A 26,568-nucleotide genomic window follows, 5' to 3' on the forward strand; every position below is an offset into this window, starting at 1 on the left:
CTTTATTGAGATTCAAGTTACAGAGAAATCAGCTTGAATAAAATTAAGGGTAGGCTCCTCATATCTGAATATTGATATCAAAGTGCTTATAAATCATAAAATGTAATACATTTGGTGTGGCAATTTTGAATATGGCATGTATATTTGTTCTGTGATGGCATGATGTCAGCAGCACAGAACAGCAGTATATTGGTTTTCTGTGGTCAGCATTGTTACCAACGTCAAAAAATCCTAGTTCTTGCTGATAAAAACATAAGTGTTGACAACACAAACTGGTTTTGTGCGAATTCCAACAAAGGTGGATACAGTTGGCACGACTGATCGACCGTTCGTGACGCTTTTTGAAATGATTATTTATTTACTTCATGGATTCAAAAAAAAAAAAGTGTTTATCTATGTTCAAAATGAAAAATTCAAACAGACGAAATAAAGGAGATCTCAGGTTAAAAATTTTAATCGTAGAAAAATAATATACATATTTACATTATGAACAATATTCAATTTCAGATAGTCAAGTACTTGATCAAAATATTTCTTGCTTGATTTTTGTTGGTTTTCTGGTAAATTAAATGAAGATTATAGGCCGCTTCGTATCTCAAACATAAAATATCAGGATTTTGTTCCAACAATTCATTTTCAACTTCTAATACTTTCTTGAAATATTCCACAGCCAAATATGTGATCCCCAATTGACTGTACATTCTTCCCAAATTGAAGAATATCTCTTGCTCCGCCATTTTACTCCGATAGGCTTTATAAAATAAAAAAAGGTATGTTGTTGTCTCTGTCAGTTGCATTTTAACTTCTTGCGGAGTGTTCTTCTTGATAGTCCCTAAATGCAGTAATATAATTCCCAAAATGAAGCTAATATAGGGTGATTTGGTCAATCGGAACTCCCTCATAAAATACTTCAAGGCCGAATGGTAATTCCCAAAGAAAAAATCGGCATTTGCTTCTAATATATCGCAAGCCTCATTTGCCAGTGGTTTTTGTTGAAATCGGTAAATGAATTTGTGCATTCTTGAATCACTTTGAGCTGTGAATAAATTGAACAGGTTCCAGAAATAGTTGTTATTGGGGTACTTGATCACAAAGTCCCGGGCTAAATAATAGCCATGATAATGATCCCCATTGTAAAGACAAGCTAGTATACCCATATGGGCAAGATCCTCTGAAAAATAAAAAAAAAATTTAAACACTATTTGTTGAATTGAAAATATTCAAATTTTTCATTCCATTAATCTCACCATAATATTTCTCAAATTTCTTGGAAGATAGTGCCATCATGACAAATTTTTCCATATTTGCGTAATCCCTATTGTCCATTGCGAATTGAATGGATTCCTTCAATAAAGAAATCTCCTCTTCTACTTCAGGCTCCATCACACAATTGGTATCCGCATTCGGTATCACTTTAGCTGTATCACTTATGAATTCCCTTATCTTTTGCACCCTTTGAACCTTATCTATAGTTTTTCCTGGCGTCAAAACATGCTTAATCTCTGATATATGTCTGAATACAATGCAATGTCGGGACAGAAGTAACTCCAGACAATTCCAGAATTCCTCCAAATGTCCGATTTGCTTCAAGAGTTTCATACGGGATATCAATACTCCAACATTCAGTCTATCTGTGGCCTGATAAGACATAACCTGGAGCGCTTCTTCCTCCTTTTTCATTTCAAGAAGCAATTCGGCCAATGGATGGAGTACTTCGATGTGCTGAGGAGCAAGTGTTATAACATTGTAATATCCTTCTATGGCTTGCTCTTTCATTCCGCAAGCCGCTAAACACTCGGAATATTTCAACCACACTGCAGCTAAAGAATAGTTTTTGCTTTTTTTCAAAGGAATGAAAAGTTTGAGGGCCACGTCATACTTATTTTTAGCTATGAGAGCTTCGCAAATGTCCAAATACAAATCTCCAACTATTTCAACATCTTCTTCCTCCACAATTTTATCGATAATTTTATTTGCAACGTCAAAACAATTCAATTTTATAGCACAAACTACAAATTTCGTTTTCAAATCAATTGATATATCATTCGGCATCGTATAATCATTTATAGTGATCGATTCATCTTGTTCTACAACGATTTCAAAGTTGAAATTACAGAAATCAACAAAAATATCTAAACATTCAGCATATTTATCTGTGAGAAGCAGCAGCTCCAACATCATGTTCAAATGATGTAATGTAACATATTGCGGTACCCTTTTGAAAGGTATTCGAAGAACATTTAACGCTTTCAGGTATTTCTTTTGATTGTGATAAATTTTCGTTATATTGGACGCTCTTTCTATTATCTCTTCATGTCTATCTTCAGGAATATGGGCTAATAAGAATTCTTGAAACCTAATTATTAACCTCTGTGACCCTGAAAATTGACAACATGCAAAATTTCCTCCTTTATTTTGAAATTAATAGAAAATAGAGAGAAAAATTCATCGTTAAGTAGAATTTGAAATTTTGATGACCGATATTCTGTATTTATAAGTGGCGGTTAGCTTGTACCACAAAACAATTCGCAGAATGAACCAAATTATTGGTTGTCTCTGGTTACCATAGAGCCAGAAAAATTTAGAGCACAGAATATCATCCTTTCAAATTTCATTGCTTACTTGATGACAAATTATTTCGAAAAAATGATACTAAAATTCTAACGCCTCAATAATACACCATCAATTTTCTGGAATATATTGAGAAAAATCAAATAATTGATAGTTCAATGAAAATGTTACCAAACTCACCCAGTTCTTTTGCCAGTTCAAGTCTTTTATAATGCACCTCCAAATTCTTCTTATCATAAACCAAACTCTTGCTGTAAAAACCTATAGCTTCCCTTTTATTCCCCTCTTCTAAAGCCATTTCTGCTAGTCTGCACCATGTCGAAGTGTTGCTTGGATTCAAGTAAGTTGCGATTGTCAAGTACCCCTTACATTTGGAAGAATCTTTGCTTTCATAAATTTGTGAAAGAGTTAAATATGGCTCCCAAGCTTTGGGTTGTTGTCGAATGACCTAAATTAAAATAGGAAATTTTAGCATTGCAAGAAGGTAACTGGACCAAACGAGAACACATAATTCATGTAAAAATATTTGTTTCTATTCACCTCAAGGCACATTTGTTCTGCAGTTTCGATTTCACCTTTAGCAAACCTCAAATTGGCTTCCCCCATTAAACCTTTCAATTGAGGGGTTAATTTGGAAGAATTGCGTCCAACACATTCTTTCTTCTCTTCTTTCTTATCCTGGGAACTGGTAGATTGTTCATAATCATCATCTGCAAAAAGACAGAACCTATCGATTAGATAGTACAAATGTAGAATAAACATCTAACAATGCATTTTTAAAAGATTTCATTCAGTTCTGACATTAAATCTTGAGTTAATTAAACCTCCCTTTCAGCAAAAGATGAAATACTTGCCTATTTCATAATCGTCTTCGAAAAATTCGTCACTATCATAATTTTCTGAATTTATTTTATCGGATGATTCCGTTAATGATTCCTCCATCTTTTGCTCCGTACAATATTTCAACAAGAAAAATCCAATTGTTATGCTTTTGCTTATTTTATGTATTTACTTGGATCATATTTATCTCCAACTCTGTTTTTAAATATTTATTATTGTTCAGGAGGTTAAAAAGCATAGAACACATATCAAAGTCACAATGACAAATCTGCAGCACAGAACTTTACATTTCTAATCAGAATTCCCCAGTTTCAAGTTGGCATTACCTAATCACTAATGTAAACATTTTCAAATTTCGTGCCGTATCGATGACATTTCATGTTTAAGTAAAAAGGACAGTAGATAATTCAATTTAAAATTTTGGTTGTTCTATTGAAATTGGATGCGAAAGAAAAATGATCACATCTACTTTGAAGGGCGTGTTTCCAGAACCCAGTAAGTATTCCAATGGTAATGAACAAACATCTTATAATTTCCATAGAACCAACTTACAGGCGAAATTTCATCAAAGAAAACGTCAGTCGTATTAAACAAATGCAAGGTCTGGTTCCTCTATCCGATCCCGATCTTCAGAGAAAAAGAAAAGATGATAAATTTAAAAACGTTCCATCGAAAGGAAGTGGAACCTCTAATGCTGTTCCCCAAGGTAAAACAAGAATTAATTCAAAAACTGGGACAGACCCACAGCGTCCAACAACAAATTATAAATTAGATCAAAGAAATAAGGATACAATAAGTAAAATTCAGGTGGAAAAACAGAGGTTCCTAAGTCGAGGTATACAGACAGAAAGACTGGATGATGTTACTAAATTATACGAAACTGGCGTTATCAAATATCCTAGTGCTGGTATCAGAAGGTCCCCTAGAAAAGAACTGAAAAAAATTAATGGAGAGCAAGGAGATAATATTACCTCTGTGGATGAATTGTATGAAGCAGCAGATAATTTAGGTTAGGAAATGAGAATTGTATTTTGATATTTTTTTTCTCGAATAATGCTACCTATTTTACTTCAAAACTAAACTTTTGGGGGTTTTGTTTTAAAGAATTGCCAGAGGTGTTATGAGTGTTTATTTATGGTGTTTTAGGTTTGTGTGATAAAACTGAACATAATTTTGTAAAAGCAAATATGACTAATATCAAACCAAAGATTGTTAAGAACGATTCAGTAAGAAATTCTTATCAACCCCCGCCAAATTATCAGAAAGGAGTTGTTCCGAAATATTTAAAGGAAAGAAAAGAACTTGAGAAGACTGTGGAAGCAGAGCCAGACTGTCCTCCTGGACATATTTTATTGCCTGAAGAAGAACGCAAAGAAACTTTGCGTGTATTAAGGCAAAGTAAGCTCATTTTCTTATTCTAAGATGTTTTTTCAAGTACATCAATTGTGATTTGTAGGTTATGCAGATAGAGTACAAGAACTGAACTCCCTTCCAGTTAGAAGTGATACATTAAAAATGAAAAAGAGGAAAATGGAAATTGAAGAAGAATTAAAGAAAATTGATGAGGGCATTAAAGTTTTTCAAAGGCCTAAGGTTTTTGTTAAAATCAACGCATAATTATCATCTGTGATCATTGTTTTTTAGTAATAACTTATTTTATAAAATCAGAATCATTTTACATGTCATTGTTGTATAAAAATTCTAGTCATTTTGTCAATTGGCCGCTCCAATTGGAAGTGCAAATTAAACAAAAATTGCAGAAATTGAATTTTTATTATCTGACAGTTTAAGGTCAGTATACCTGGTAGAAAAATTACCAATTAGTGAATTACTCGGTGAACAAAATTTTCGTCATCAAAGACTAGATCATCATTCTCATAATATTTCCTGTCATTATTGAACCACATATCAATATTGAATTCAGGAAAGAGTATGCCAATTTCTCTTTCCACCGATTTTGGGGAATCTGTAATGACAAGCTTAAATATGAAGAAATAGAAAAACTAAATTTCTATTCATCAACCTACCAGCACCGTGGGCTGCATTTCTGGTATCTGATAAGCCAAATTGCCCTCTTATGCTATATGGCTGATCAAACTGAGCTTTATACACCTTAGTAGGCCCCATTAACTGTCTCCAATGCTGAATAGCATTTTCTCTAGCTAAAACATAAGTTTCAGACGGTCCACTAAAATTAGTGTACAAGTAAATTTCATTCACGACACACTCTTTGAACAAACCTCGTCATTGAAGTTACAAGCCTGTTATAGAAAAACTTATTAGCGTGTTCCTGATAGAAAATTTCAGCATTATCTAAGGTAAGTTTACGACGTTTTGATTTCACAACCTTGAAGTTGGCATCCAAAATTTTCTTCCGCACGGCATTGAGAGCAACTGGATTTTTTACGAGATGAGGCTTTATAATTGCTAATGTTAATTCTAAATTTTTCATCATGCTCAGGAGATCGGCATGTTTTTTCAATAATCAGCTGTTCCTTGGTTAGGGATGGGTAATGCTACATTCTACATATCGACTATATCTTTGATAACGATATAGATACTCTTTGCTTTGATATCGATGTTTTTCCATATTTTCTATGACCAGATTAACCTAGAAAAGATTGATATTCTGTGGATGAGATTCAAATAACACTGATTTATTTATGTATTTATTATTATTATAAATTATTCAAAATATATCCAAATGTCCCAATCAGAAGATTCTACAGAGAAAGAGTTCTGCGTGGAGATAGCAAAACAGGGTCGAGCAACTTGCAAGAAATGTAAACAAAAATGCCAGAAAGATGAAGTTCGAATAGCAAAATTGGTGCATAATCCCTTTGGTGAGGGAAAAATGAAAAATTGGCATCATGTAGAATGTTTATTCGAGGTTTTTCTTAAGCAGAGACCTACAACTAAAAGAATTGAATCGAGTGATGATATTGATGGTTTTGATACGTTGCCATCAGATGCACAAGACATCTTATTAAAGAGAATAGAAACCTCTAACAGAGATATTAGGGAAAAATATGGTGCCAAAGTGGATATTCCAAAAAAGCCAAAACCAGTAGAAAAGAAAAATTCAGAAGTATCAAATGTATCTTTGATTGCAGTTCCACAAACAAGGCCTTATCCGTTCAAGGATTTTAGAAGACTAGTTGCACAAATTACTAATGTAAATGGCTATTTAGAGAAGACTGAAATAGTAAGTAATCTATTTAAAAAAGGAACCGATGGAAATGGCTTTCATGGGGATATTCATTTATGGTGTAGACTTCTTTTACCCGGAGTACTGAAACGTATTTATAACCTACAGAGTAAACAGTTAGTGAAAATATTTAGTCGACTTTTCAAAACAAATCAAACCAGTATGCTTGAGCATTTGGAACAAGGAGATATTGGTGAAACTATTCAGCAATTCTATGAGGCAAGTTCCGCTATTAGACCTGCAAAGAAGAGTAATCTAACAGTGGAAGAGGTTGATGTATTCTTAGAAGAGCTCAGCAAACTAACTAAAGAAGAAGAACAGATAGCACATTTTCTCAGCATTTTAAAAAGTTGCACTTCAAATGATTTAAAAATAATAATACGGCTAATAAAGCATGATTTGAGAATGAATGCTGGTGCCAAACATATTCTAGAAGGGGTACATCCTGATGCGTACACAGCTTATCAGTCATCAAGAGATTTAGGAGCTGTCTTGGAAAAATGTTTATCAAATGAAGGAAAACCCTTGAATGCCACGAAAGGAGTTTCGGCCAATATTAATGTCATGACCCCTGTTTTACCTATGTTAGCCGAAGCTTGTAAATCTGTTGAAATGGCAATGGACAAGTGTCCCAATGGAATGTATTCTGAGATAAAATATGACGGGGAAAGGGTTCAAGTTCACAAGAAAGGCTCAGAATTCAAATATTTCTCAAGAAGTTTGAAACCTGTAATGCAACATAAAATAGCACACTTCAAAGATTACATTCCTAAAGCGTTTGTTTCGGGTAATGATTTAATATTAGACAGTGAAATATTAATGATTGACATAGAAACGCAAGCACCATTGCCATTTGGTAGTTTAGGTAAACACAAACGGGATGAATATGAAAATGCTAGTGTTTGCTTATATATTTTCGATTGCCTCTATTATAATGGTGAAGATTTAACAAAAAGACCTATTGATTATAGGAAAAAAATACTTCGTGAGAATATGACCGAAGTTAAGAATCATATTGTGTTTTCTGAGAGTAAAATTGTGAAGAAACCATCGGAATTGAAGGAAATGATGATAAAAGTTTTCAAATTGGGTTTGGAAGGTTTAGTTTTGAAGGATTTGAAAAGTATTTATGAACCTGGTAAGAGACATTGGTTAAAAGTGAAGAAAGACTACCTCTTCGATGGAGCAATGGCAGATACTGCAGATTTAATTGTACTTGGGGCTTGGTATGGGACAGGAAAAAAAGGTGGCAAAATGTCAGTTTTTTTGATGGGCTGTTACGATGAAAAAAGAGGAAAATTTTACACAGTCACCAAAGTACATACAGGGCTCGATGATAAAACTCTGGATGATTTGCAAAATAAATTAGATATGATTAAAATCAGTTCAAATCCTTCTAAGGTTCCCGATTGGCTTGTATGCAATCGACCAATGGTACCAGATTTCGTTGCTAAAGATCCCATGAAACAACCAGTATGGGAGATAACAGGTGCTGAATTTACTCAGCACGAAGTACATACAGCAGACGGTATATCTATCCGATTCCCGAGAATCACAAAAATGAGAGACGATAAGGATTGGAAAACTGCCACGTCTCTGCAAGAGCTAAAGAAATTATATGAGAAATCCAAGGAACACACTGATGTAACACTCCTACTGAAAGGTGATGAAAGTAGCAGTATCCATGGTTTTGAACCATTAGAAAAATCAACTGATGACTTGAACAACACAACGGAGAGTGATCGAAGTTCAAGGAGTAACAGTAGTAGCAAAGAATTAAATAATAAAAAAAAACACAAAGATAGATCAGAAGCAAAAAAGAAACGAAAAACTGAAGAGGGAAATTTAAATTCCACAAATAACACAGTTTTTAAAGAGTCCCCTAAAAAAAGAAAACATGAGGAAAGTCCCGAAATAAAAAAGAAACAAAAAACTGATCGAAACATCAGAAAAGATAAAGAAGAAAATAACTGTTCACCATATTTCCAAGGAGTAAGGCTATACTTGGAGGAAGAAGTTGAGAATCTATTCAAAAATTGGGATAAAAATTTTTCATGGTATGGTGGAGTGTTATTGAAGTCGAACGAGAGCCATAAGGCAACCCATGTTTTACACATGAACAGATTTGTCAAAGACATCAATAGGAGTTATCCTACAGAGGCAAAACATGTTTTATTCAGTTGGATTGATGATACCGTCAGAGAAAATTGCTTACAAGATTATCGATTATATTCTGTTAAATGGAGACCCGATCTTTGATAAAAGTTGAGTAGTTTGTTGTGTGTGTTAAACAACATGGAAAAGGATTAAACTACTTATATTTCCGATTCCAGTCCTACGTAAGACGACATGAAACTGAAATAAAGACATTCAATTCTCACATGAATTATCAAGAGCTCTTCTATAAGCCAAGTATTGAATTCAATTATTGGCAATATATCGTTACTCAAGTTATAAGCAGAGTGTAACAAAGTCCAGAATTCTAGATTAAAAACCATCAAAGGTTATTTCGCAACATCTTATATATTTGTTTTCATTATTGTTATAAAATTTGTTGAGTTTCAATATAGCATATTCTAACTTTTTCAGTTGATTATCAACTCCAGTTTTAAGTGATTTGATTAGCGCCCTATATAATGTACCCATGACATTTTAGTGGCCATCAGTCGCTAAAATTTGAATTGGCTTATCAAACAAAAAACCCATGAAGAGAAAAATAAATTATTTGTAGTAATCCTCCTATGAGCATGATAGAACTGATTCTGGAAATGGAGCATCTAAATAACACAAATAAAAAAGCTCACTTGACTTCTCTATTTCACAATCATTCTCAAATTATGTAGGACAATTTTGCTCAACTACGTTGTCTGATAAACTATTCAAGCATCAGGAATAGCTTCTAATCCGCTTAATTTATATGCATCTCCTGTTAATCGCTCATCTCTAAGATACTGCTTGGCGAGTTCAGTGGTATCCAGAGACCTTCGAAAATGATTCCCATGGAATAATTGATTCAGTACATAAAGACTCGCATGAGGCAAGCTCATACAGGCAAACACTATGCCCATACTGGGCAGTATTTCGAACCACATTATGTAAAGCTATTTCAAGAACTGACCTGAAAAAAAATATATTGATTTTTCTTTGGATCGATATTATTATAAACATCATCACCTTCTTGAGGATAACTTTTCCTCCTGTGTTAATTAAAAAAGGTTTTTTTGAAACTTCTGATCCGAGTCAAGAGTCAAGTTACCTAACCTTCGATTCATAGAATAAATAATTGTCACGGTGTTTTCTGCTATTGTCACAGAATACATCTTTGCATTCTGTGGCCTGTAATCTGATCATAGATATATGTTTTCTAAACTTATTCAGTAAAGACCATTGAACTAAACAAAGAAATTTATTATCTGTGGTTAGATCAAAGAGTAACAAGTTGTTACTCTTTGGTTAGATCATAGACAAACTAGATTAGTTAGATTCACAGACTCTATGGTTAGATCATTCAAAAACCAATCAAGATCCATTTTGTAAATAAATTTGGCAAATATATTCTTTTTTGCGTTTATTATACATCATTCTTTATCCTAAAAAATATTATTCTGATGAGAATGGAAACAAGGTTTGTACAGTAATTAACATGCAGTTTTGAACTTCACATTTCACAACTGATTGATGGAATATGAATGCAAGAGTAGGAAATTAAGACGACAAAAGCAAATGTCAACTGAACTTTATCACACCCATTTACAGTTCATTAAAATAATCGAACAAGGATGATAATATCTGGCTCACTCGTTTTCAAAACAATTGATATACTTCAAACAAAAAGTGTCCTTCGGAAAATTAACATTTTCTCATTTCAAAATACAACTTATCACATCTGAAGTAACGCTGTGCACTGTAACATCAAATGAATAAAAACTCGTCAAATCGATCTTGACGATTACGGAATCACCATCTGCTGAAAGGACTGTTGTAATTGCTGCTTCCGGGATACCTAGGTGGCGCAGGTGCAAAGTTGTTCGGGCGATTGGCATTACTGAAATTGCCGCCCTTGAAAGCCTGGCCCCCACCGGAATAGGCGAAGTTGTTTCCCTTCGGCCTCATTTCGTCAACCGGTCCCGGAATATTACCTTGTGGCCCCCTCATATCTCTGTAATCTTTTCCTCTGTAAGTCGTTTGTTCCTCTCTGTAATCGTCCGGTCCATATTCGTCCGGTCCCGCCCTGTAATCAGTCGTCATACCCCTGAAATTACCCATACCACCCCTAAAGTCCGACATTCCTCCCCTGTAGTCGTCCCTTGGTCCGAAATCACCTCGTCCTGCGCTGGGCTCGAAATTGTTACCCGCGGGCCTCAACTTGCCGGGGAAGGGGCCACCCCTCTGGGGATACTTGCCGGAGAGAGGCTGCATGGAAGGCCTCTCCATGGGTCTGTCCAGAGGCTGCAAGGCCGGCCTGTCCACAGGCTGCATGGAGGGCCTGTCCAGAGGCCTGTCCCTAATTGTATTGCCTCTCAGGGGTGCGCCTTGCATGTGAGAGTACGGCGAATTTACGTCTGATTGGTGAGGTCTGTCTAAGTAGGGTGAATTTGAAGATGGCGGCATGTCTTTGAAACCTTGAATAGAATGATTTATAATTGAAGCATTTGTTGATGGATTTGTACTGAGTGATGTATTTTGTCATTTTGAAAGTTTTGCATATACATAGTACATTCAAGAATGATTGACATCTCGGGTGGCTATGGAAAATTGAATTTAAGTTGGTAATAACCCTGTATTTGAGATTTTGTGTTGCGGAATTTAGGTTGGTATTTTGAATAGACAGTAATCTATAATCCATTCAAAAATGATTGACATCCTAGTAGGTATTGAAAGTCCAGACGCAGCTTAATATCTGATCACAAAAGATCTTCAATACTTTCTGTAGTTTCAATCACAGAAACGGAATATATAAATATAACCTAGAAAAATATTTGAAAAGAAGAAATAATCAAATTCAGAGCATTTAAATCCGCTTTCAAAATTGAAACAAATATGTTTTCAATCTGTGCGATTAAATTGAGAAAACAAACAGCAATACAAAATTCAAATTATTGTTGGTCAGTGCATAGATTCACATATAATAGGTCAATAGATCAATGTTTAATCACAATACCAACCTGAATTCCGCAACACAAAATCTTAACTCTGAGACCATTACCAACTTAAATTTGATTTTCCATAGCCACTCGAGATGTCAATCATTCTTGAATGGACTATATATGTGAATCTATGCACTGACCGACGATTATTTGAATTTTGTACTGCTTTTTATGTTGTTAATGCAATCTTACAAATTGAAAAAATAATTCTATCAATTTTGAATGCTGATTAATATGTTCAGAATTTCAATATTTCTTCTTTTCAAATATTATTCTAGGTTATATCTATATATTCCAGTTCTGTGATTGAAACTATAGAAATTATTGAATAAATTTTGTAACCACATATTAAGCTGCGTCTGGACTTTCAAGGCCTATTGGGATGTCAATAATTCTTGAAAGGACTATAGGTTATTTTTGGTGAAACGCCTTATTTTAACCAGTTTTACCTTCTGTTAAAAAGGACGCACCATGGAGCAGTCCTTTCCTAGGAAGATGGACTGGTTGAGATAAAAACGTTTCAACAAACTTCATAACCTCACATTTTCATCCTACATATGTCAAAATTCCAAAGCCAACCGACTGCTTTTAAAAAAGTGAATGTACTACAGGTTTTTTTTCCCCCAAACATGAAAACTTGATGTTAAAAAGGTTTTAAAGCTTCTTAGGCTCTTTTAGTATCATCTGGCTAATACTATCTGATGTAATTTTCGCGGAATTTCACTGATGGCCTGATGGCCAATCAAAGGAGCTTACCTGGCGGTTTCTCTGGCCCTCTACCGCTCAACGCTCCCTGCATCCTAGACTCTCTGACGTCGTCTTTCACGTCACGCGGTATCGGACCGATGTTGAACTCGTCGTAGTTCTTGTTGGGACGACCTTTCGCGAATCCCTGAGGATTGTACTCCGCGGGATTCCTGACGTCCCTCTGACTCGCGATGTCGAACTCGTTGTAGGAGTTCCTCGCGAAACTTGGCGGTACCGATGGTACATTGGTTGGGGGTACGGACGCTGGGATCTGATTGATGGGCTTCGGCTCCTGGATCAGCCGTTCCGCCTGGATCTTGCTGTTCGCCATGCTTTGGACATTGCCGAGGATGTTTCCTGAAACAATCGGAGTGTATACTGCGAAAACAGCTCTATACAGGGTGAGTTTTTGACTCGTACAAATATTTTAACAGTAGATTCTTGAAGTCACAAAAGAAACACTTTTTTCTGTACCATTTTTTTCGAATCGGCAAGGTTCAAAAAATACAGGCTGTTGAAAAACCATAATAAAATGTTCCACAAATACACTGCGCAAAAAAATTAACGCACATTCTGAAAATCTCCATTTTAATGAAAGTTAACTCTACATTGACTTTATAACTTTTTTAGGTTCTCTCGGGAAGGTTTTGAACGAAACAAGACACAATAAATGGAAGAAAAATTCAGGATTTCACCGAATCTTATGTGAAAGAAGAGAAATGAACAATTTTCAAAATACTGAAATGCTGATAAGTGATTTAATATTTGGTATTTCCACCCCTTGCGTTAATTACAGCTCGGCAACGACGGTTCATACTCAAAATGAGTGATCTTAGAATGTTCTGATCTAATCCTTCCCAGATTTCTCCGAGTTGGATTCCTAAGTCATAAAGAGTAGCTGGATGATTTTCTGAACTTCTCAGCCTTCTATTGAGGATGTCCCGAACTTGCTCAATCGGATTGAGATCTGGACTTCTTGCTGGCCATTCCATTCGAGAGACTTCAATCACTTCAAGGTACTCCTGAACGATGCGCACACGATGGGGTCTGGCATTATCGTCCATAAAAATGAAATTTTCACCAATGTATGGGGCAAATGGAACTACATGCTCTTCAAGCATGTTCCTTATATACTTATCAGCATTATAAACGATCACTAGGTCTGTGCGAGCAGTCAAAGATATTCCACCCCATACCATAATCGATCCTCCCCCGAAACCAGTAGTATTCAGGAAATTGCACTGAGCATATCTTTCATGTGGATGTCTGTATACAAGGGAACGTCGATCACAATGGTAGAGGCAGAATCTAGACTCATCTGTGAAGAGAACTCTTTCCCAATCGGCCTCTTCCCAATGGATATGCTCTCTCGCAAAATCCAAACGCGCCCTTCGATGGGCTGGGGTAAGAGCTGGGCCTCTTGTAGCGACACGAGGCCTTAAATCATATTCTCTGAGGCGATTTCTTATTGTCTGAGTGCTAATTTGCACCTCATGAGTTTGCTCAAGCTGAATTTGAAGGAGGCGAACGGTTGCAAACCGTTGTCTCAACGAAGAAACTCTCAGGTAACGTTCTTGAATGGCAGTTGTTACCCGTGGTCTACCCTGTCCTGGTCTTCGGACATTCATACCTGTCTCCCTGAATCGCTGCAACATTCTGGACACACTTGTATGGGAAACTCCAAACCTTTCTGCAATTCTTTTGTATGTCCACCCTTCCTCTCGCAAAACTACCGCTTGGGCACATTCCTCTTGGGTCAAATTGCGTGTTTCGCATAGCGATCGAGTGTTGAAAATCAAACGAAAGAAAAACTATTGATCACTAGAATTGATCGAGAACAACTGATTTTAGAATGGAGCCAATACATTCAAAATCTGATAATATCATCTTTTTTTATTCCTGCTGGGAAAAAACATCTGTATTGAAGACAACCGTCGAAAGTGGATAACATATGCATGCATAATTCTGATAAAAATAATTATCATTGAGAACACCTTTGGTTGTAGAATAAATTTGAGATTTCCATAATGTGCGTTAATTTTTTTGCCCAGTGTATTTTAACAGTAGATTCTTGAGGGCAAAAGAAACACTTTTCTTTACCATTTTTTTCGAATCGGCAAGGTTCAAAAGATACAGGCTGTTGAAAAACCATAAAAAAAATGTCCCACTTTGGTTATGATACCAGGTTGAGGTTTGATGATTCCCAGGTCAAGGCGGTGTCAGTAGAGAGTGTGTTGAAACCACAAGGATACAGAGTTGCCTATCTTTCAGTTTACGAAAGACGTGATATAGTGAAAAGTGTATACAGGGTGAGTTCTTGACTCGTACAGACATTTCAACGGTAGATTCTTAAGGTCAAAATGTACGTATGTAATAAATAGTTCTTTGTCAACCGCAATTACAGGAACTTTTACTCACCTAGACTCGACACGCTCATCGTGATCCCACTGAGAGATTTGGCAATATCTGCCGAACTGACAGGCAGATTGGAAATAACGTTAATCTTATCCGACATGTTCTTGTTGGGTGTCGTAATGCTGGGCGAACTGGTAGTACTAGCCGTAGAATTCGTAATGTTCTTGTTCAACGAACTCATCAACGAAGTAATGAACGCCTTAGCATCGTCCAGATTCTTATCCTCTTTCCTCTTCTGCTCTTTTTCGCTCTCCTTCACCTTCTGCGACACAGCTTTGGCAACGTCCTCGAACGAATATTCGTCCTCCGAGTCTATATCGACGAAACCCGAATTATCTTCCTCCTTGCTCTTCTCAACGATACTTTCCGGTTCCTCGGTTTTCCCAGAGGATTCTTCGATCTTGGCCAGGAACGGACTGTACCTTTCGTTATCGGTTTTTTCCTCGAGATTCTCGGTCAGGTTCACGAATTTCCTCAGTTTCTCCACCCTCTCAGGCTCTTTCGCCTCCAGCTTCTTCAGGTAATTTATCAACCCCAATTGTTCGTCGTTGGAGAGGTCCTTGAAGTTCTGCAGCAACGTTTCCAGGTCCGAATCCGACAGCCCCTCCATGTTTATCACGGTTTTATCCTGGGAACTGCTGGAGGCCTCGTGGTCCTCGTCCAACTTTTCGACGGGCTGTTCGTTCTCTTCTCTTTCAACCGGTTTGGTTTCGACTTTAGGCTCTGTCTTTTCCACGGTCGTCGAATGAGAATTGGCCAGCTTCTCTAGGAAACTCGCGGTTGTTAAAGTTTCGGTGCTGTTTTTCTGAGCTTCGGCGATACCAACCTGAAATTTAACATCATTCTATATACTCCATTCACTTTTATTTTAGCAGTCGGTTGGCCATGGAAATTTTACACATTTCACTCTGTATAGTACGAAAATGTGGGGTTATGACGCTTGTCAAAACATTTTTGGGTTTTGAATCAACGCTATGTTGCCCGTTCTACGTAAAAGTTTCTGTTATTACGTATTTTATCACAATGTCGAATCTCTTCGGAAAATATGTGACGAACATAATTGAATTTTATACAAACTGATTGAAGGCATACCAAATCCAGTTATTTGCATGGAAAATACAAGAGATCAGTATGATATCATAATATGCACTAGCTTGAGGAGAGTTAATGTTCGTTATCTTCTCTGGCTAAAGTTTGGATACGTTACATCAGTTGTAAATTTAAAAAATATTAACCCGAAGATGAAATGCATATGATGCAGTGGTTGGGAATGGGTATCTCCCAAAGGAATTAACAGATAATTACAAGAATGTTAAATTCTTCAACAAAAATTATCTTGCATCAATAGAGTAAAAGGAATTAAAGGAAGTTTCAAGTCAAGAAGAACTTCACCTTAAAACCAAAATTCCACATAAATAAACAATTAGCAGCTTTCTCAAGTTTTTGTAACTAGAACGGAATAAGGTAGGCACTCATGAAATGTCGTTAATGTCATAGCGCCGTTGCCACAACTAATATCAATTTTTATTACGAAAATACCGAAAGTGATTGAAAAAAAGAGTGCTATTTGGAATTCTGGTCCGCTCATTCAAATAGTTATACCCTGATATTCTAAAATCCAAATACGTCAGAGTGTAGCGAACATATTCAATGTAAGATAATTTATATAATGTTTAATCTGAATCTAAACGACTTATATTTCAGCTGAATATTTCCACAAGCAGAAAGATTGTGAATGAAGAGGATGACAAAGAATTTCCTCCTATTGAGAGACCCAAAAAAGTGGTGGCATTTGAGAATTTTATGTTCGAGTGAATTAATGCGAAAAGTTTACTACAGGATTTTCGATGAATGTCATCGTAGAATAAGTTCCCAAAAATAGATTTTTCTATTTTTCATTTGACTTGTCCTGTACATTGTAAATGCCTTAAGGTACCAATAAATACCTAATTATTATTATTATATCAATGTATTAAGATGAACAGCCACAAATACGCGCCAGTTGTCCTGTTAATTGTTTATTCATGTGAAATTTTTGTTCAAAGGTAAAGTTCATCCCAATTTGAAACTTCCTTTAATTCCTTTTACTTACATTGATGCAAGATGATTTTTGTTGAAGAATTTAACATTCTTGTAATTATCTGTTAATTTCTTTGGGAGATACCCATTCCCAACCCCTCCATCATATGCATTTCATCTTCAGGTTAATATTTTTGAAATCTACAACTGATGTAACGTATTCAAACTTTAGCCAAAGAAGATAACGAACATTAACTCTTCTCAAGCTAGTGCATATTATGATATTATACCGATCTCTTGTATTTTCCATACAAATAACTGGATTTGGTATGCCTTCAATCAGTTTGTATACACTTCAATTATGTTCGTCACATATTTTCCGAAGAGATTCGACATTGTGATAAAATACGTAATTACAGAAACTTTTACGTAGAACGGGCAACATCGCGTTGATTTAAAACCCAAAAATGTTTTGACAAGCGTCATAACCTCACATTTTCGTACTATACAGAGTGAAATGTGTCAAATTTCCATGGCCAACTGTTAAAATCCCGTTGATTCGAGTGGATATTAATTGTTTTTAATCCGTTCAACTCACCACCGCGTTTATGAGTTCTTCCAGCTCATCCTGAGTGACGTCCGTTTTACCCTGAGCTATAAGGGCGTTTGCGATCTGCCTGGCGATTTTACCCTTGTCCACTTTTCCGATCCCCGGTACCACCACCGGTTTTTTCGGTAGTTCTTGTTCCTTTTGCTTCTTCCGTTCGCTGGCTATGTGGATAAGACTGGCGGTTTTCTTGATGGCGTTCTTAAAGGCCTTCTCCTGGATCCAATCCACCAAACCAGCCTGAAGTTGACCTGTAAAAACTCAACGAGTTACAAAGAATACCTCTTGTAACAGATTTCTATCACCTTTGAGTTTTTCCTTGACGGTCTCGAACAGCACGCAGTTCATCTCGCTATCCAGGAGCTCCTCCGAGCTGTTGGCCACCTTCTTCTCCATCGCCAGGGCCTGGCCCAACAGGTCGATCACCTTGGGCCCCAAAGAACCCAACTTCTCCTCGAGGGCGGTCAGCAGTCTCAATACGGCGACTATGTTCACTTCGCCGTCGTCTTCGGGCTCGTCCATGTGGGGAACGGTGACGGGCTTCCTAGTCACGTCCCTGAGTACCTTGGGAGGGGCGTACGGATCGATGGGATAGTGATGCTCCAGCTCCCAAGGGTCTCTGGGCCTGTACGCCCTGTCCCAATGTTTCTCGTCGTAGTCCCTTCGTCTTTCCCTGAAAATCAGACGGTTTTCTTCGACAAGGAGACACTGGCTCGTGGACAACGTAGCAAAGATTATAGAGTAGAAAGATAGGAAACGAAGCGACTGAAGTGATGTGAGCGCCATCTGTGTTTCAAATGTGTTTTTAAGGCCCTAAGGCCCGTTTGCATCAATCCCCCCTAAAATGAGTACTTAACTAAGCGTAGTTTAAAGTTAATGGACGTTTAATTTTATTGTCAGTTGCACGACTGTGGCTTAACAGAATCTTAAGTAAGGGGCCCTTAAGTTTTTATATGTAGTGATATTTCAGTTTTTTATTTCGGTGCAACTTCATTCTAGTCTAACAAAGCCTTTTCATTGGTTGGCCGGTTGCCGATGATCCTTGTCATTTCATTAACCTAACTTTATTGTCCTGTCAGTCAGTGTCAAGTAAACTATTATATTATTATCAAAGAGTGACAACTTTTTGTTGCTGAATTAGCATTATTATGGATAATGAAATGGATTGTCGAATAAAAGGTACTTGACGTTATTAGAAAAACCACAGCAGTTCTGCAGCCAGTTTATGAGTTCAACAAATTATTTTAGGTTAGAATCCCGCCCTTAAATACCTAAGTGGTCATTACAGGAGCGCTTAAATTTAAGGCTAGCTTTAGCCATTTAAATGTCACTTAACAGTTGGTGCAACGTAATTTAAGTTAAGGGTTCATTTTAAGGGACACTTAACACTAAGTGCGTTTGGTGCAAACGGGTCTAAGACTGGTTAAAATTTTAATTCGAGGGACATATGAAATTTTGCGAGATGTCAGAGTCATATGGCCATTTTTATCAAACGGGTTTTGAATGTTTTGGTTCTCGTATCCATGGACAACCTCGTATCGCCTTTTGTTTTTCAGGCCCGTTCTAGTTGCTGATTATTGAAATTTTTGTCTAATTTCTTGGCGAAAACCTCAGAATATCGTTCGAAAATTATTGTATGGTGAAGAACTGTGGATAAAATAAAACGAATTTTACTAAGAAAAATGGGAATGTGAGTATTAAATTAAAACTGGTAACATGTGACTCGGTCATTCATTGATTTTCATTTTCAGTGCTACGAAGTGGATAAAATTTTCAGGGCGTAAAGGCCTGCAAACACTACTGACTACACCATGTGCAATGAACATTTTACTGCAAGTCGATTGAAAACTGTTCATCCACGTAAATTGTTGTATGCAGGAAGCATCCCTTACATGAAGGGCTCATTTAGAGGAAATTATGACTTTTATACGACCATTCAAAGATTCTCAATTCCCTTCAATATATTCAGAAATGCGAAAGTTTCATGGATTTCGATTTGAGAATCGGGTGACTGTCAAATTGTCGTTTGGAAAGTCAAAGTTTTATGTGAAATCTTCTGTGAGTGTTTTGTTCATTCATCAATCAATTCGTATATTGTGTCATAGAGACCATACCATGAAGAAATCATAAAAAAGCATGAAGAAATTATACTGACGGCCTTGAATACAGGTCTTATATACCTCTGTAAGGTTTTTTCAATTGTGGTTCTGAAAATTTTGTAAATAATATGTAAGTAACGGAAATGTATATCCTTTGACGGTAAATTGAATATTGGTTCATATCAATTTCTGATATAAATTGTACAAATTCAACTCAGTTTATTAATTCAAAACGTTTCGACAGAAAAAACACCTTTGACGTACCTATAGCAGATAACCATGTACTCTTCTATCCTAGTCAAAGCTCTATTCGTTGTCCATAATTTAAAATTTTTGTAAATTTTTTATAGATTGCAAATAAAAATTCATCACATCCAACACAGCATATTTCATTGAAACCAATCGATTCCAAACAATGTTCAGACATCCTGGTCGCAAAACAAAACCATCCTTTTGTTTTGTCGCTCAGGACGTTTGTTTTCTGGTCTCAACAAGGTCAATATTGAAATTCAATACAAGGAATAGAATTCGAATTTCGCGACCCTCAATTATAAAACAGAAAACTGTTATGAAACAGTTTTTCTGTATTGATAATACGTTTTCAGCGCCATCTCATTGTCAAATGTGTTTTCACTGGCCAAAATGTAGTCGGTTTTTAGTACTAGCGATATGAGGGCGTTTCCTATCTTTCTACTCTATAATCTTTGCAAGTATTGGGTGCGTTTGAAGATAATCTCGTGGATTTCACGATCCTCACTTACCTCTCTCTCTCCCAGCTGATCTCGCGCGACTTGCCCCTCGACCTGGACCTCTCCTCCGACCTATCCCTCAACCTCTCGAACTTGTCACGTCTCGGCGACCTGTCCCTCATCGGGGACGGCGGTATCTTGTCCTCCTTGATCTTCAGGGGCGGCGACGGCGCCCTGTGGAAGGAGGGGGAGCTCTTCCTGCGCGACAGCGGCGACATCTGCCTCTTGGGCGAGTCCCTGATCCTCAGGGATGGGGGCGAGGGTCTGCGGGAGATCGGGGAGTCCCTACGACGCGACAGCGGTGACTCCTTGCGACGGGGCGGGGGAGATTCCCTGCGTCGCGGGGGCGGGGAGTCCTTGCGACGGTAGGAGGGGATGGGGGAGGGGGAGCCCCTGCGGCGGGAGGGCGGGGAGTCCTTGATGTTGGGCGGGGAGCGTCTGCGGAACTGCGGGGACCTGTCTTTCCTTCTGAACGGGGATCCGGGGCGTTTTCTACCCCTGCCGACGTTGTCGTCATCGTTATCGTCGATGACTATCACCTGAAAAGGCATCGGAAAAAGCGGATCAGTCATGCCGACAGTGATCGCCTTGGAATTCGTCAAAAAACGAGCGATTTCTGACGGTTTATGTTAGCAACACTGTGCCACGTTGCCGGCGCGCTAGCGATTTATTTAAATCCTTTTGTTTCGGTCGAAGAGTTAGGTTAACTCGATGAACTTTGGTTTTGGCTGTTTTCGATAGATTCTCGTCGGTTATACTCTTTTTATATATTATATACTTATTTCATTGGTTTTTTATGATCAGTTCTTTTCAGAACTATCAAATTTTCATATTGAAATGTTTCGTTCCGTTTCTTAAGAAAAGAAGCCCAAATTTTATCGAATCAGGCTCGAAATTCATGATAGCTTCGTTATTGAACTAATCTGAGGGTGAACGTGATAATAAGGGGCCGTTTTATGAAGGAAAACTTATAAAACCAGTTGTTAATATTGATAACTTTGACCACACTGCTAGATGCAATCCGATACATGAAATACAATAAGAGCACTTTGCCAACATAAGCACTTTCAATGAACCGTCTCAATTCTCTAAAATGTTTTTGCCCCAAATCGCACGACGCAACAATTTTTTCAAGTGACCTGATGCAACTAATCTAATAGACTCGGTTGTCCTAAACCGTTCATGGTCAAGCCATATACTTAAGTTATATTTTGATTTTTCGATGCCTAAGCCACCTTCCACAGTCCCGTACTTAAATTTAACGAAATTTTGTCGAAATTCTAGGGGTTGAAGCTCAGCCATCTTGAATATTTCATACACTTGCCAGTCCAATTATGTCACGACAAGGATGACTTCAGGGAAAATGCCAACAGATCAATTTAGGGGGACATATTTTGAGCATAATTTTGAGCTGAAATCACCTCAACCCTACATGTAGGAGCTATCACCCCTAAATTCTCAATAGGGAATAGGGGGTGAGCCTATACCTCAATTGGAAGATCACTTGTCCCTCCACATGAATACTATGGTTTGCAAATTTTTATTGAGTCCTTGAAATACTTACAGGGGCTGACATTTGAAAACTTGCAAGGCCAATTATGTCTCAACAAGGATGTTTTCAGGGAAAATGCCGGAACAGGTCAATTTTTATTTGGAGGGGGACAGGTTTCTAGCAGAATTGTTAGCCAAAATCTCCTCAATCTTAGGTGTAGGAGTTGTCACCCCTAAATTCTCAATAGGGAATAGAGGGTGAGCTATACCTCAATTGGAAGACAATAGTATTATGTTGAGGGACATATTGTCTTCCAATTGAGGTTTAGCTCAACAATTATTCCCTATTAAGAATTTAGGGGTGATAGCCCCTATACCTAGGGTTGAGGAGATTTCGGCTTACAATTTTGCTCAAAATTTGTTCCCACCCTTCAAAAATTGACCTGTTCCGGCTTTCTCTCTAAAAATATCCCTGTCGAGACATAACAGGCCTGGCAAGTTTTCAAATTGTCACCTCCTGTAACTACTTCAAGGAATCAATAAAAATTTGCAAACCATAGTATTCGTGTAGAGGGACAAGTGATCTTTCAATTGAGGTAAATCTCACCCCCTATTCCCCATTAAGAATTTAGGGGTGATAGCCCCTACACCTAAGGTTGAGGAGATTTCGGCTTACAATTCTGCTCAAAACATGCCCCCCTCCGAATGAAAATTGACCTGTTCCGGCATTTTCTCTGAAAACATCCCTGTCGCGACATAATTCACCCTGTATAGACAATAATTGTTGGTGAAATAACCTATTTCGATGAATTCATCCTTCGCAGTCTCTTATTTAAAAAAAACGAGAAATCAGACTCACCTCTGGATCATTGTCGGGTTGAGCAGCGGTGGGAACCGGTTTGCTACCAGAACTAACCGGTTTTCTCCTTTCACCGATCTTGAAGGAGATGGGGGCGGGTTCCTCCAAGCCCAACCTCTTCCTCAGCGCAGCCTTGCTGGATATCACCTCCTCCTGATGCAACTCCAATATGCGCTTGTTCCAGTATTCTATCCACTCCGGCTTGAAATCGTGGGTGGCTGCGTTCTTACCTTCCGCTTGCAATTCCTTGTACCTTAGCGATGCAGAGATCATAACATTTGATAATATGGTAAAAGTTAGATATGACAATAAAATAAAAGGACTCATACTGGCAAAAATCAACAGTCAGAGTGAATAACCTAGAGAAAGTGTCACGATAAACAGATTTCGCTCTTATTTGACCAAGTGCCAGATGAAAGCCTGTCTTTTTAAGCATTTCCAGAGTTCTGAGATCTACCCTACCTTGCATTCCAGAATTTTTTCCATTCATCATTGTATTTAGGATGTTTCTCCGGATTCTCCTTGTGCTTCTTCAGAACCAGCTCCATCTGATTGTCGATAGCTTTAGCCAACCTCTTGAACTCTTCCATTTTCTCCGCTTTTTCATCCCTGCTCCTCTCACTAACCGATATCGGCCTATCCCTCCTATAACTCGACTTCTGCCAGGGCATCGCACCCTCTTTTCTCGAGAAGGAACTGTTGCTGTTGACTCCCGGTCTACCTTTCCTAAAACTAAAAAACATTTCACGATATATTTCAAGTGGGAGAAAATGGCACAATCTATCCTCACCTCTCGTTGGTTCTGGAGGGTTTAACTGGGCTCTTTACATCAAAATCCTCCAAATCACTGCTGGAAACGTCGGAAACGGGAGAAAGAGACCTCCTCTTCGGTACGTTCTCAACTTGGGCCTTCGGTCGCTTCATCGGTTTGGCCACAACAGGCGGTGAGGGGCTTTTTCGCTTAGCCGGTTTGTTTAGGGCCTGTTGTGCAGGTTTTTTTGGCTCTGACGAAAAGAACACCAATTCAAATAATGAAAAATAGTCGATATATACACTCACCTTCGTATACTTTGGTCAATTCTTCCTTGGTGACTACGTTCTCAAAGGTCTGCCCTGACAACTCGCTGAAATGTTTCCCCTTGGCCACCAACTCCACGTAGTACATCGAATCTTTGTTAAACTTCCCTGCCTCCACTTGGATGGGTTTCAAACGTCCAAAGGTGGATTCTATGGCGTCGGCAATCTTCTGCAGTCCCGCCTGCCAGTTTCTCTTGTAAACCTTGATCATGTAGGGCGCTATGTGACGATAGGCGGTCGGAAAGTGCTTCTGCAAGTACTGAAATCCGAAGAAATAAAAACGAGCCCAAGATTTACGAAAATTCCTATTTTTACCGCCACTTGATGATTGTAACTGGCCAAATGTGTCAGAATCGTCCGGGGATCTCCCTTCTTATGGCATAAAATACACATGTAGGTGGGTTCTTTCGAGGGATCGTAATCCAGAAGCTCCAAGAGGTATTCGAGACCTACCAAAGGGCCCACGTTGAACTTATCCAAACGATCCTGCAAATATACAAACTAGACTAGCAACGAACTTTCCTTGTTTATTGAGTACAGCCAATCTTCTTAAATATTGGTCCTCAGCTCCCCTACCTGAATGAGAGTCTTGGTTTCTTCCACTTCCCCTTCGAAACCCGGAGGTAAAGGTTCACCGGGAGCCACAACCATCCCAATGGCCGAGCCTGAGTCGTTCCTGTCCTCGTCATCGTCGTCGTCATGAATATCGTTGTTGCCCAGCTTCAGTCTAGCCAAATGTCTCTTGCCGATTTCATGATTGAAAACCCTACCCAAGACTGGTCGGTCGCAGACCTTACAGTACCAATGTTGCGCTCCCTGTATATATTCCAGTAGGAAAATGTTACCATATTGTCCGTTAGGTAAAATGGCTTTTTTCGACAGAGCTTGTTCCTCTGGAGTGTCCTGCGTCAACAAAAACCATCAGTGAAAATAATTATGATTATGAAATGAGGCAGTTGTAATTATTACGTAATAAAGTATCAATTTGGCTCAAATCCAGGCTTATGTTTCTGTCCGGCTGCAGAAAAGAAACGAAAATAACACAAAAATAAATTGAACTGTCCAAAAACAGATTGCGAGTCGTAAATCAAGGAGTTGACATAACCAACAGAAATAATCTAAGATTATGACAATGATGCAATAAACACACTGTCTCTTCTTTCAGTTACTCTATTGTAAGTAGTTCAACGGGATTTAAAGTTGTATCACTAGACAACTACATACATTATTACCTCAGGAATTCAACGAATCCTCTTATACGACCGTTTTTTCTGAGTGAAAATACGTTTTCCTTCAACCCTTCTTTTGCATTTTTCTCAAAAAGAATAACTGTACCACCAAAAAAGTTTCTCAATATCGAGTTGAACCAAATTTGGCTCAAATCGTGTAATAATCTGATTCCAACATGTACATGGAACTTTAAAATGTATGACAATATCAAAATTATGATATTGTGCAAATTCCTATGTCAATAGCCTTCCTGTTTTCACAATACTTTTCACCAACACTACTCCTGATGACAAATTGGAGGAAACTATTCATAATCAATGTTTGTAACCACATACAGAATAGAAACTTCAAAATTAGAAGATTCACTGTCCGAAATTTATCAAGACGTAAACGTGAAAATGTTATGTTATGGCTGTCGCATACTAGGCTTCAGAGATTCGAATTTAATGAATTTTTTATTCGTAATCATCTCTGTACCATCAAATTATCTTGATACCAATATAATAAAACTAAAGGGAAGCATAAGGCTAACCACTCAATGGGCAGCCAAGATATTTGAACCATTATTGGCTGCCAAAGGCTGGCTCATCGAAGATCTTCAATCAAATCTTGTTTTAATGTTGGTAGTAATGGTACATACATGAACCTTTGACGTTGAACTTACCTACCCTATAAACTAGCACTAAATAAAGTAAGTTCTTGAATCAAACACATCGAAATGAATACCATACAAGAGAATCAGTCAAATTTGAATGTAGCAAACTTAAAACGAATGTTCTTCCTCAAGTATTACTTACCTTTTTAAACTCACATGAAGTAAAATCATGAAAGCAACAACAGTAAAATGAAACATGTCGTTTACCTTTTTAATCGGCCTGAATTCTTGACTACAAACTGGATCGTCCTCTGTTCCTGGTGCTGCAGGTTCCATCTTTCACTGTATCACTATCACTTTACACAAATCGTAGGTATCTTTAATTCCTGTGAAATCACAATTAGACAATTAGATAAATGTATCGAAAACGACCCTTGCAAAGATTCTGCTTAGATACCAGAAACTTACGGTGACCAAACTTACCTTTAGATTCGTTTCAATAATTCGCTTTTAACGCCATAATCACACTTCGCCGAATAATACAAACTTAATACTACGAAAAGTTATTCCTTTATTCTTCCTCACAATATAAGAGGTTTGTTTTTTCATTGAGAAAGAAAAACGAATTTAGAAAACAAATAGCGTATTTACTCAAAGGACTTATATAGACCGAAGAACAGTCCTCAACATCAGAGGGTGGCTACAATTTCAACTTACCTCATAGAAAAATTTGAGGAGTAGCAAACCATTATTCAGTAGAACGATAAATATATGTATTCCGCATCAACATCAACAGTGGAAAAACTGGAAAATCAATTGAGAAAACTAGTTCAATAATTTTTCCGAGTAGTAGCAGAAATGGCACTTTTCTATTTCTACCTGACAGATCTAATCCACAGAACTTTTCAGGTTAA

The 26,568-nt window shown here is 37.6% G+C and overlaps 6 protein-coding genes across 9 annotated transcripts; 2 read left to right on the plus strand and 4 right to left on the minus strand.

Annotated features, from left to right (window-relative positions):
- Positions 1–438: 438 nt before the first annotated feature.
- Positions 439–3,642, minus strand: LOC123316514 (general transcription factor 3C polypeptide 3). Its single transcript, XM_044902624.1, has 5 exons — positions 3,426–3,642; positions 3,112–3,281; positions 2,752–3,019; positions 1,248–2,378; positions 439–1,171 (listed from the first exon to the last, which is right to left on the minus strand). Exons 1-5 carry the CDS (start codon positions 3,511–3,513, stop codon positions 504–506), a joined length of 2,325 nt encoding a protein of 774 aa, XP_044758559.1. The 5' UTR covers positions 3,514–3,642; the 3' UTR covers positions 439–503.
- A 101-nt stretch (positions 3,643–3,743) lies between these two features.
- On the plus strand, positions 3,744–5,174 carry LOC123316518. 2 transcript variants are annotated; one of them, XM_044902630.1, is made up of 4 exons: positions 3,744–3,906; positions 3,966–4,420; positions 4,558–4,809; positions 4,868–5,174. In XM_044902630.1, exons 1-4 carry the CDS (start codon positions 3,854–3,856, stop codon positions 5,026–5,028), a joined length of 921 nt encoding a protein of 306 aa, XP_044758565.1. In that variant the 5' UTR covers positions 3,744–3,853; the 3' UTR covers positions 5,029–5,174. The 2 variants fall into 2 exon arrangements, with proteins under 2 accessions (XP_044758565.1, XP_044758564.1); XM_044902629.1 differs by having other exon boundaries at positions 3,745–3,906; positions 3,953–4,420.
- Positions 5,166–5,927, minus strand: LOC123316520 (nucleoside diphosphate kinase 6). Of its 2 annotated transcripts, none has more exons than XM_044902634.1 (3): positions 5,652–5,927; positions 5,439–5,599; positions 5,166–5,390 (listed from the first exon to the last, which is right to left on the minus strand). In XM_044902634.1, exons 1-3 carry the CDS (start codon positions 5,864–5,866, stop codon positions 5,332–5,334), a joined length of 435 nt encoding a protein of 144 aa, XP_044758569.1. In that variant the 5' UTR covers positions 5,867–5,927; the 3' UTR covers positions 5,166–5,331. The 2 variants fall into 2 exon arrangements, with proteins under 2 accessions (XP_044758569.1, XP_044758568.1); XM_044902633.1 differs by having other exon boundaries at positions 5,166–5,377; positions 5,652–5,926.
- Positions 5,928–6,022: 95 nt separating this feature from the next.
- Positions 6,023–9,203, plus strand: LOC123316512 (DNA ligase 3). Its single transcript, XM_044902621.1, has one exon. The coding sequence runs from the start codon at positions 6,116–6,118 to the stop codon at positions 8,876–8,878; it is 2,763 nt and encodes a 920-aa protein (XP_044758556.1). The 5' UTR covers positions 6,023–6,115; the 3' UTR covers positions 8,879–9,203.
- Positions 9,204–9,418: 215 nt separating this feature from the next.
- On the minus strand, positions 9,419–9,912 carry LOC123316521. Its single transcript, XM_044902635.1, has 2 exons — positions 9,794–9,912; positions 9,419–9,737 (listed from the first exon to the last, which is right to left on the minus strand). Exon 2 carries the CDS (start codon positions 9,709–9,711, stop codon positions 9,499–9,501), a length of 213 nt encoding a protein of 70 aa, XP_044758570.1. The 5' UTR covers positions 9,712–9,737; positions 9,794–9,912; the 3' UTR covers positions 9,419–9,498.
- Positions 9,913–10,339: 427 nt separating this feature from the next.
- LOC123316634 (uncharacterized protein CG7065-like) lies at positions 10,340–26,545 on the minus strand. Of its 2 annotated transcripts, XM_044902812.1 has the most exons (14): positions 26,372–26,545; positions 25,922–26,040; positions 24,406–24,732; positions 24,145–24,315; positions 23,812–24,088; positions 23,543–23,756; positions 23,215–23,484; positions 22,753–23,005; positions 20,415–20,941; positions 17,860–18,227; positions 17,546–17,805; positions 14,932–15,754; positions 12,523–12,870; positions 10,340–11,241 (listed from the first exon to the last, which is right to left on the minus strand). In XM_044902812.1, the coding sequence occupies exons 2-14, from the start codon at positions 25,988–25,990 to the stop codon at positions 10,577–10,579; spliced, it is 4,572 nt and encodes a 1,523-aa protein (XP_044758747.1). In that variant the 5' UTR covers positions 25,991–26,040; positions 26,372–26,545; the 3' UTR covers positions 10,340–10,576. The 2 variants fall into 2 exon arrangements, with proteins under 2 accessions (XP_044758747.1, XP_044758748.1); XM_044902813.1 differs by lacking the exon at positions 25,922–26,040.
- Positions 26,546–26,568: the final 23 nt, after the last annotated feature.

This window comes from Coccinella septempunctata, chromosome 7 (genome assembly GCF_907165205.1).
Source record: "Coccinella septempunctata chromosome 7, icCocSept1.1, whole genome shotgun sequence".
Lineage (NCBI taxonomy): Eukaryota > Metazoa > Arthropoda > Insecta > Coleoptera > Coccinellidae > Coccinella > Coccinella septempunctata.

Excerpts from the sequence above, each read along its gene's own strand:
- LOC123316514 (XM_044902624.1), bottom strand. The coding sequence starts at position 3,513 with ATGGAGGAATCATTAACGGAATCATCCGATAAAATAAATTCAGAAAAT. Across the intron at positions 3,282-3,425 it reads CGAAGACGATTATGAAATAG|ATGATGATTATGAACAATCT; the intron begins GCAAGTATTTCA and ends GTCTTTTTGCAG. Across the intron at positions 2,379-2,751 it reads TGAACTGGCAAAAGAACTGG|GGTCACAGAGGTTAATAATT; the intron begins GTGAGTTTGGTA and ends GTCAATTTTCAG.
- LOC123316518 (XM_044902630.1), top strand. The coding sequence starts at position 3,854 with ATGCGAAAGAAAAATGATCACATCTACTTTGAAGGGCGTGTTTCCAGA. Across the intron at positions 4,421-4,557 it reads TGAAGCAGCAGATAATTTAG|GTTTGTGTGATAAAACTGAA; the intron begins GTTAGGAAATGA and ends ATGGTGTTTTAG. Across the intron at positions 4,810-4,867 it reads TTTGCGTGTATTAAGGCAAA|GTTATGCAGATAGAGTACAA; the intron begins GTAAGCTCATTT and ends TGTGATTTGTAG.
- LOC123316520 (XM_044902633.1), bottom strand. The coding sequence starts at position 5,866 with ATGATGAAAAATTTAGAATTAACATTAGCAATTATAAAGCCTCATCTC. Across the intron at positions 5,600-5,651 it reads CTTGTAACTTCAATGACGAG|TGGACCGTCTGAAACTTATG; the intron begins GTTTGTTCAAAG and ends CACTAATTTTAG. Across the intron at positions 5,378-5,438 it reads AAATGCAGCCCACGGTGCTG|ATTCCCCAAAATCGGTGGAA; the intron begins GTAGGTTGATGA and ends TTGTCATTACAG.
- LOC123316512 (XM_044902621.1), top strand. The coding sequence starts at position 6,116 with ATGTCCCAATCAGAAGATTCTACAGAGAAAGAGTTCTGCGTGGAGATA.
- LOC123316521 (XM_044902635.1), bottom strand. The coding sequence starts at position 9,711 with ATGTGGTTCGAAATACTGCCCAGTATGGGCATAGTGTTTGCCTGTATG.
- LOC123316634 (XM_044902812.1), bottom strand. The coding sequence starts at position 25,990 with ATGGAACCTGCAGCACCAGGAACAGAGGACGATCCAGTTTGTAGTCAA. Across the intron at positions 24,316-24,405 it reads AAACCAAGACTCTCATTCAG|GATCGTTTGGATAAGTTCAA; the intron begins GTAGGGGAGCTG and ends GTATATTTGCAG. Across the intron at positions 15,755-17,545 it reads AAGAACTCATAAACGCGGTG|GTTGGTATCGCCGAAGCTCA; the intron begins GTGAGTTGAACG and ends GTTAAATTTCAG.